Source organism: Cryptomeria japonica, chromosome 9, assembly GCF_030272615.1.
Source record: "Cryptomeria japonica chromosome 9, Sugi_1.0, whole genome shotgun sequence".
Lineage (NCBI taxonomy): Eukaryota > Viridiplantae > Streptophyta > Pinopsida > Cupressales > Cupressaceae > Cryptomeria > Cryptomeria japonica.
The window spans coordinates 473,558,457-473,569,129 of record NC_081413.1 but is presented as its reverse complement, the minus strand read 5'-3'; the positions used below and the strand labels follow the sequence as shown (position 1 = coordinate 473,569,129).

Sequence of the window (10,673 nt, the reverse complement as noted above, 5' to 3'; positions counted from 1 at the left end):
ATATTTTAGTTATATATCATTGCTCTTTTGCCTTGAGATGAATATTTGGAATAACATTTTTTCTTTTTTATTTTCTTGCCTTGACTTGTAAGTAATGAAACCTACTTGGGTGTGACAATTACAACAGCGCTGAAGTAGAATTTTATATTTTTCACTAGTCATATGATCAAGTAGGTGTCTCAAATGAATTAGAGATTTTATTAATGTGTTTGAGAGATAACAATTGATAGATCTTGGGCTAACAAGTCTCAAATAGTGAAATCACTACCCAACCATAAGTAAAGTGTCGTCACAGGGTAATGTTGAAAATGAATGACCTTAGGACATCAAAGACTTCATGTCTGAATATCTAAGAAAGGAGATGACCCTTCTTTCTCTTGAATGCAAACATATGACAAACTTGGACAATTACCTTGTTGTCCTCATTTTTGTTTTCAAAAATGATGGACTGTTACATAAAATTTTTGTCAAAAAGTAAAAATTTTACTCTGTGGCACACTTCCCGAGGAATAATTTTGCTTCCCCCTTGGACTGGTTTAATCCTCAATCCATCCTTGAACAATATTTTAAATTTCATCACATTCTGGGTTCGTTTGCTATGCCTTTCCTTCAATTTCGGGTTTTTTCTCCCTAACTGCGGATGGGAAATTTTCCTTAAGTTGAAAGTTTTAATGTTTTTCTTTGTTTTAGTCTTTGTAGGGAGATTTTTAGCTAATTACAAGTGCATTTTATTCAAACAGAACTTGTAACTTACTTTTTATTTCCCCCTTGATCCTTTATGGCTTTTTAAGTCATAATAGGGATTTTTGGGATAAGTTACAAGTTAACTTTAAATTGCAAATTTAAAAAGTCACTTGTAATACTTTTATAAAGTTCCTATTTTAGTCTTTTTACTTGTAATGGGGATTTTATTCCCCTATTACATGTGTTAAGTTATTTTTTATTTTTTTTAAGCAAAGACACCAATGTATTTACTTCTCTGGAAATAAGAATTACAGGTAGATCACTGATTTTGCAAATTCACTCCTCGTAAGATTGTAGTAATATTCTCTAGAAATATTGGATTGATATAACAACCACTTGCAATTTCAAAGCCACCAAGATGAGTGAGTTGTGGCATAATCTGTATAAACCAATGACAATATGAAGGTTCATATGATTCTCTAAGAGGTGATGAGTGAATCATGTAGTTATAAGGAGGATTTCCTAATTGGTGGTTCAACTTTTGCAGAACACGCCTCAAAATATATGCTAGATCCATTGCCTGTTCATCTTCTATCTGCTCATAACACGAAGCATGATCCTTAGGAGCAATCCAAGTCTCGAAAGGAAATGAAGCTGCAAAAGGAACAAATGAAATGAAGTGGGAAGATTCTTCTAGCGACAAATTTTTGGACTGAATCTCACTTCTCAAGTACTCATAAAGATTGCAATTCATCGTCCTGGTAAAATATTCCTTGGCATTGTTGAGTTGGGTAACCACATTGCTTGGGACAATGGGAAGGGCAATGATCTGACTATGAGAATGCTTCATCGATGCTCTTGTTGTTTCCCCATGGTTTTTGAATACCTGAATGTATTTGATGTGCGGATTACTGGCAAGTTGTTGGATTCTTGTTCTATATGCACATAAAACATCAAATATATTCAAGTCGAGCATGATAGCCAAAGTCATAGCATGATCGGGAGTCTCAATAATTACATCATGGGAACCAAATCTAGGAAGAGTGTCAGCACATGAGTCAATGTGGGGTTTTATTCTCTGTTCTCCATTGACACAGCTGGGTAGAGATTTTTTATCTCTTAATTTCCACTCTGAAACGTTTTCAGGGATTCTGAAGATTTTAGGAGCACATTCGTGTTCATGATGGAGACAAAATGGGCAGGGGCTTGCAGATTGGTTTGAAGTATTTACGGTAGATTTAAAATCAGAGGGGCATTTTCCTCTGGCAGGAGAAATGATAACCCATTTGTTTAGAATTGAATCATGTCTCAACTCCAAACCTGCCAATTTTGGGGTTTCAGCTCCTGCCATGGCACTCTGAGAGAACTGCATTGTTTGTATGGGAAGAGGATGAATGGGTCATGTGTTAAGTTATTAAAACTTGTTGAAGGGATTTTATTTTCCCCTTTACAAGTTATTATAACTTGTCTTTATCTCTCCAAAACCCGATTTTGCTTAGAATGGAGATAAAGTGACTTTTTTAAAACTTGCAATTGAGTCTCAAAAACCCGATTTGCTCCATAAGAGAAAATAGAGGCATTTTAAACTTGCTAAAGGGTTTTTAAAACCCGATTTTGCCTTTTGGAAAGAAAAGTAAAATTTTAAACATGTAATATGAAGTCCAAAACCCAATTTTCATTGTTTCATGCAAAATAAAACGTGTTCTTCATTTCCAAAAACCCACCCAACCAAGAAGGTGGATTTGTTGAAGATTTCAAGCAAATTTTGTGGAGATTTTTTGGGAAGAATAGATGTTTTGGATTCTCATGCTATTTCCATGCATGTTCAAACTCTCCACGCCATTTAGTATATTCATTTTCTGCTTTGAAGGCATTTGAAGCAAACACGTGATTCTTCCAAGCCACGTTTTGGTGGATTTAAGTGCCACGAATCTCTTCTTCCCTAAGTCATTTTTGCTTCCTTCACCTAGACATTGAGATTAAAGGAAGATTTGACCAGTTCTTGTGCCTATTTTCTTGCATCTTCAACCATATTTTTGCTGCTAAAGACGTTTTTCAAAAATGTGGCTAGGGTTTTGGGAGTTCGTTTATTGCTTTTTTAAGGGATTGTCTTCTTCAGTCAAAGATTGTTTCATCTTTTGAAGAGGCATTTCGAATTAAAGCAAGGTATGTTTTATTTTCTTCTTGTTTCATTTTCTTGTTTTCTTGTTTTTCCATTATAGTTGTAAATTTGTATATATGTTAGTTTTGCCCCAAAATCAGTTTTGTGAGAGAGATTTTCCCCTTTGCAAATCAATTTGTGAATTGCATTGTTCTTCCCCATTTTCTCTCTTTACTTGTATTCGGGATTTTAAATCCCGATTACAAGTTAGATGAAAATAATTGGTCTTCCCTTATGGTTATAAGAATTTAACCATCTTTTGTTGAAATTCCAAGTTGCAAAGATGAAAAACACCCATCCCTCCAAAATCGGGTTTTTAGAACCGAATTGCATGTTGAAAATTCTTCCCATTCTCTTAAAAATGACATTCCCAAAATCTTCCCATTTTTATCCATCCATATTGCCTATATCCGTACTTTCCGTTCACATCATTTCTCACAAGTCTAAATCTCATTTTTCACTCATTTCTCCATTTTCCATTTTACAAGTATACTTGCATTCGGGTTTTAAAAATCCGATTGCATGTTCGTTCTTCCTCACTTGTATACTTGTAAAACTTTACCCAAGATCCAAAATTGGTCAAAGTCAAATTTCCAGCATTCCCATTTATTTCCCATCTTTCTCTCACAAAGTTGTGAAGTGCAAGAGATAGATTTCTTCCCATTTGAAGAAGGAAAAATGTTAGTTGCGGCTGATTATAATGTTGCGTTGACACTTTTAAGTCTTCATCATAGTACACCAAGTTGTCCTTCAATATCAGATTTACCATCCTCTCCCATTCTGAAGAAGATAAAGTATAAATATGACAAGTACTAGAATGAAGTTTCACCTTCGCAAGTTTCCTCTCCTTTGGATCACATAAAGGACACGGAGATAGGGCATGTGGACATGTCAGAATTCATTAAGAGGGTGGAGGATCCACAGGATAGTAATATGCAGCAGTTGTTGGACAACCACATTCATCATGCATCTTTTTTCCAGTGGTTGCCCTAGAACATGAATTTGTTCTCGCTTGTGCCCATCACTTTGACAAGGAGACGAGACCCATTAGAAATGATGATGGTGAGGCAATAATCTGCCTTGATGTGTATACTATTGAGAAAGTCTTCAAAATACCACCAACACCTATTTATATGGAAATTTTAAAGGATAGTGCAGTTGAGTACTATTTCAAGAGGGAAAAGGACTGTAAACATCATATTAATAGGTGGATTCATGAGCCATGAGCCACCTTCATGAGGTGGGCTAGGTTGTACCATTGTGACTTTAAGTGGGAAATTGGAGACATCATTACTCTCCTCAGCAGGATGATGGGTCTTGAACACTCTAATGTTTTTGAGCCCTGGATGTATTAGTTTACCATGTTTATAAGGAAGTCCCATCATATATCATGGGGAGAGATTATCAGTGATGCTTTGTGCGAACAACTTGCAGCAGTCCCTACTACCATGACTTTCTACATGAATTCATACTTAGTGTATTTGGCAACATCACTCAGATATTTCCCTGGTCTTTCTACCAAGGGTGATCACTCACTTATACCTGTGTGGGAATATTATGATCAGCTATCTTTGAGACCCAACAGATTACATTTCAGAAGGGTTCAAGATGCATTCTTTGGTTACTTCATGTGCCAGTTTGACAAGACTCTAAAGAACAAAAGGGTGTCAGATGAAGCATGGGAAAGAATGAATGAGTATGGGTGCTTGTTTCTTCAATTCCCAACTTTCACTAATGTAAGAGTCGGATGCTACAGTGGGTAGCCATGCATGCTTCCTAGATACCCGACTGATAAGATCATTCTTATGGAGTTGGGAAAACAGATCATGGTTATAAACGCTCATCAATTTGTCAGACATAAGGTCGGATTGGGGATTTCTACAACAAACCCATTGAAGATTGGCTGGTATTCTCTTGTCACATTTGTCAAAGCCAATGCTATGGAGATTGAGATGCAGGAGATTAAACTCAAAAGGTTTAAGTCCAGGGCAGATTTTGACTATTGGGGTATGAAGGAAAAGACCAAAAAGTCCTTCGTACATGTGCATCATATTGAGGATATCTGGGTAGATCTCCATATAGAAATGGAGGTTCTCATGATAGACTACTGCAAGCTTACTGTTGAGCAGATTACTAATCTGAACCTTGTGGATATTCCACAAGGAATGATTGATTATGGGAATGTGCTCGATCCAAAGTATGTCTCACGAAGGGTTGAGGAAGCCCCACTTCCATTAATCCAATGGTCACATAAAGAATGCACTTACATTCTTGAAAGATTTCAGCCTATCTTAGCTAGCACCAACACTTTGCTCAAAGGTAATGGTGTTAGACTCATCAAGATCAAGGTTGGAAAAGAAGATGACTCTACAGGGCCTCTTGGACGTAAGTCTGAGATTCGAATTGACAACAAGGAAGGTGTATCATCTTCGGGCACTAGGATCAAATTGCGGGTTAGTCGGGCAATAGTGCTTCCTCCTGAGGAGGTGACAGTTCATGGGAAATAAAAGTCTCGTCTTCACATTCATGTGATCGATCCAGATAATCCAGAAGAAGGACAACAATCAGATGATGGTCCTAAGTCACTAGCTTTAGACTCGCCTCATGAGATTCCCTCCTCAGTTTCCATGAAGTTGCCTCTATCTCCTCCTGACATAATAGTGGATGAGTCTCCTCAGAATGTCATTCCTATTTCAACAGTTGAGCCACCTCTTGATCATCAACAAAAGAGTTTGTTGGAAATTCCTAAGGATACTCCCACATGTATCCATTTGTTAGAGATTGATACCTCTACTTCTGGCTTTGAAGAATTTATGAGGCAATCTTCATGCCCTTTGGTTACTGAGAAAACCATGGTCGCCATCCAAACAGATACTCCTCCCAAGGTGACCACGATTGTTCAAATAGAAACTGCATCTCCTTCGCCTTCAACAGCTACTAGAGGAGAACTAGTCGTTTTACCTCCATGGCTTATTTCTTTTACCCCAAAGAGGAAGAAGTGGGAAATATCTCCTGAAATCTTTGATTATCAGCAACTCAAGCAGTCTAGGCCCAAGGTTTCTAAAAAATCCAAGTTAATCTCAAGAGTAATTGTTGACAACAATAAGATAAAAGTGGTAGAAATTGTTGATCCCCTTGCGGATAAGCCACGTGAGGAAATGCAAGCTACTGATTATAGGGCTACAAGGATAGAATTGGGTAAATAAATGCATGAAATGGTCAAGCATGATGCCCAACAATCTGTAACTTCACTAGTACAATGGTATGATCAACTTCTAGCAAAGAAGGACAAACTAGAAGAGGAGAATAGGCAACTTGTTGTAGTTGTTCATAAAATTACAAAACCTGCTGATGAAGGAAGTAATCCTACAAGTTCTTCCGGTTCACAAGAATCAATTTGGGGAGTTGAAAGAACTACTCAGAAAGTACAAGCGTTGGATTCTTGGGTGGATCAACTTCATGATTTGTGTACACAAGTGTTGAAAGACATTTTCCAAATGAAATCTAAGTTGGAGACCATTGAAGAAAAATAGAATCATACCTCTGAGACTTTCAAATAGAATTTGGAAAGGGTTGAAGGTAGCTTGAAAATTTCGCGCACAATACCTCGACAACAGTTGAGTGTTCTTCAGGAGCATGGCATTATTCCTTCCAGGGTCATATATTTAGAATTTGAAGAACTTATAGAGAACAAAGAGTTTGTTCTCAAATCCCTCATTAAGGAGAATGCACTGAGATTGTGAGTTGAAGTATTCCAAGGTGTTGTTTCACACTATGAGAAGGCCTCTTGCAACATAATGAGTCAGAGTGGAGAGTTGATACCAGAAGAAGAAGTGTTCGCAAATCTACATATGAGGATTCATAATGAGTGGAGTGAAGAATTTTCAGCTGCCACAATTTAGGTTTTGATGAAAAATCAAATCTTTTTGCACAAAATCCAGTCCACTTTGGAGAAGAATGACTCTATGCTTCTTCGATGCCATGACACCATCATGAAGACCATGGTTGTTGCCAAGAACACCCATGAACCGAATCCTGCTGAGCTACGAATGATCATCCAGAAGTTTGAAGGATTCATGTCTTCACATGCTATAGCTTAAGTGTTTTTCAACATTTAGTTGCGTTTTTTCCAGAATTATAATCTCTTAGTTGTAGTTTTTCTTTTGACAAGTTACATGTAAAAACTTTTTGTAAATTGCAAGTCAAGTCTTTACTTGCACTTTTGTAATTACATGTAAAGCAACTACAAGTTGTGTTCAGTTAGGACTGTAGTTGGAATAAGTCATAGTTAGTTATTGAATAAGTCTTGGTGGTTGAGAGAACATCTCAAGTTAGTTAGGATCCTCCCACCTTTTTCTTAAGAGTCCTCTTTTATAAATACTTGAGGGGTCTATTCTGATCTTTATCTTTTAGAAAGCAAACATAAACTCTGCCAAATTTACAACAAAGAAGTCTTTGAGCTTTCATGTGTAAATTCAAGAATTGAAAGAAATAGAAGAAAATTACTCAAGCTTTGAGTCTTTGTGCTACATTCTTGAGTTTGTGTTCTATATTATCTTTCTTGCAAGTATTTCTTTAAGAGCTTAATCGAATTTGATTTGCAGTCTTTGTGCTACAAGTATTGGAGGTTAATATAAGTTAGAATAAATATTCTTTTGAGAGGCGTTGTAAGACTTTGTGCTTGCACTTGTTCTTAAGAGAGTTTAGAAGCAGATTTTGTAAGAAATAGTTGTGAGTCTTTGAGCTCGTACTAGTTCCTACTGTTTTATGTAGAAAAAAACAAAATATTTCAATCTTTGTGTTGTTATAATTTGTTATTGATAGCATTAGTATAGAAAAGGGTAGATAGGACTTCACATATTCAAGACTTTGAGCTTGATATTGTTGTCCCACATGGAAGGAAGTGACTAAATTCTTTGAGCTTTTAGGAAACTTCATTTCCTTTCTCTCGTTTCATTTCACAAGTTGTTGTTGTTGTTGTTTTATGTTAAAATTGCTATCACTTTTCTGTGAAGAGAAAAGGATATGGACTTTCTTGAAAAAAGAAGAAAGACTGTTGTCCCATCCTATTTTAATTTTAAGTTGTAGATAGATAGGGGGAGCCTTCCCTTAATTAGGAGATTTTTACTCACACGCTGTGGTTGAAACCATAATTTTGTATATTTCCCCAAGTGTATAAAATTTTCAACCAACATGCCTTGTTTTATTGATGCTAATATATGTAAATGTAGAAACTATATGCTGTGAAAATTGTGAATATGATGTTCTTGGAAAGAAACTATATGCGATGCAGAAAGAAAAACCTAAACTAACTCAGCCCTTAGATATAATATCATTTAAGGTGTATGTTGTTCATAGGGTCGGGGAGTTTTGTGTAGGTAGTTCATTGGTCCTTGTTTGAAGAGTCCGATAAAGATGTCTTTTCCAATAGGATATAAGGACTCAGCTAAGTGCACATGTTCAACATCTCCAATGTTGATTTCCTTGGTTTTTGGATTTTGTGGATCATCAAAGGGAAATCCAGCTCTGGAACCCATGAATTCAGCTATATCCTTATCATTTTCAAAGCAATCCAACTATGGTAGATCCTCTTGCCCCCATTCTATCAAGTGTGGGTGTATGAGGCAAATAGATTTTGGTTCTGAAGTTGTGACCACATTGGCATGTGAAAATGGCACACATACAATCGTTGATAAATTATTCTTTACAGTATGATCAAGATTGGTGATTTCATTGATAAAGGGTTCATGAAAACTTGTGTAGAGGGATTGGTATAATGAGAGGGACTAGGAGAAATGGAAAGTTCATTTGAGAGGCAATCTTGTAGGAACATGGAGGATTATGACATGGAGATGAAGGGATGGAGGAATCTTGATTAGGATCTGGATAAATAATGGGATCTTGCATAGGATGTGAAGGTAAAGGAATACTTTGATCTTGACTTGGAAAGGGATTATTAGGAAGAATGGAAGGGATGTCCTGATCTTGCTTAGGAGGTGGATGTTGGATGAGACTTGAAAGGACACTTTGTTCTTGAGATGGAAGGGTATCATTATGAATGGAATAGGAAAGAGTGAGGGGATCATCATAAGATTCTTGGTCAGTGGGATCTTGGTCAAAAATTGGGTAGGATGGAAGGGTTTGTTCTTGGTCTTTATTTGTTTCAAGACTCATTTCTTCTGATTTTGGATCATCCTCTTGACACGGGGAAGGAGTTTGGATATGCGTGGGAGATTTTTGGAATGTTTCAACACTTTGGCTTGATGAGAAAGGATTTTGAATTAGACTCTCTATAATAGGAGTATGTGATGTGATAGGGTCCTGAATTTCTGAAGCATGGAAGGGACTAGCATCATGAATTGTATTAGCTTGGAAACTTATTATCGATGGTCCTTGGGAGGTTGCGTTATTGGATAGAGAGGTTGTTGACTGATCTTGTGTGAATTCAAGGTATGAGGAAATGGTGGAAGATATGGAGGCTACTTGAGGTGCAAAGTCTTGATGGGAAGAGTTGTTGCTAGACATGGGCAGATGAACTTGTTGCATGATAGGTGACACATTGACCATGTTTGATTGATGTCCAAAGGGTGACATGTTTGTAAATACACTTGCATTTGTTTGGGACACCCTTGGTGGTGTATTTGAAGACATAGGAGGATATTCACAAACATGTGATGTGAATGAAGGCAAAATTGATTGTGTAATTGCATGTGACCTTGGTAGTGGTTGACTTGTTTGCACAATTTGTGGTGTTGAGAGTTGTGTCATTTGTTGTATTGGTTGTTGGGCTTGCATTGTTGGATGTGTTTTTTGTTGATATTTGTTTCTCATTTTTTATTTGTGTCAGAATAGCTGGTATGTCTGATTTCATAATAAGAGCTCGCACATCAACTGGCTCTAAGTTTGTATTAGGACATTGGAATTTTTGAAATAGTTTGAACATTTGGGATCTACTCTCTTTACTTTTTTTAACTTTTCTTCCAAGATTTCTATTTCTCGAGCTAGTTTCTCTTCAAGTGGTGGAGAAATAGGTATGACACTTGTTTGTTTCTAATAAGTTTGATGCATGTTTTGGGAGATGTATATGTTGGATTGAGATGATTGATTGTTTGGTTGAAATCACATGGACCCACGAAAGTTGGAAGTTTGATAAGGGTAATGTTGTCTCCTACAAGTTTGAGAGATTGTTTCAACCATTGCACTATATGCCATTTTTTATTTTTTTTTTTTGGATTTTTTAAGTTTAGGGATGAAATGCAATGCAACTAAGGGATGAAAGTACAACCCTTATTTTTTGGATTTTGAGAATTTTGAAAATGGACAAATGCAACCGAGGATGACAAATGCAACCTATGTTTTTTGAATTTTTTGACAAATTAGATTAAGGAATGACAAGATGAAATCCTAAAGAATGACAATGCAACTTTGGACTTGGATTACAGAACTACCTAATTTTGAAGATAATGCAAAAATAGAGATAATGATTTGACCCTATGTCTTATGAGGATGAAGACTATGCAAGGACTAAAAACTGGGATTATGACGATTATGCAAGGACATATGCAAAGATTAAGACGACTATGCAAGGAGTTATGTGAAGATTATGACGACTATGCAAGGACTGTATGCAAAGATTATGACGACTATGCAAGGAGTTATGTGAAGATTTTGATGACTGTGCAAGGACTATATGCAAAGATTATGAGGGTGCTAAGGGGATACAAAAGAGGACTTTCTAAGAACTATGCAAGACAATGTAAAGACTTATGTGAATATTATGACGACGATGCAAGGACTTATGGAAAGTAAGGACATAAATGATGATTAT

The 10,673-nt window shown here is 36.5% G+C and overlaps 1 protein-coding gene across 1 annotated transcript; it reads right to left on the bottom strand.

Annotated features, from left to right (window-relative positions):
* Nucleotides 1–1,003: 1,003 nt before the first annotated feature.
* Nucleotides 1,004–2,056, bottom strand: LOC131858445 (ADP-glucose phosphorylase-like). Its single transcript, XM_059211684.1, has one exon. It carries the CDS (start codon nucleotides 2,054–2,056, stop codon nucleotides 1,004–1,006), a length of 1,053 nt encoding a protein of 350 aa, XP_059067667.1.
* Nucleotides 2,057–10,673: the final 8,617 nt, after the last annotated feature.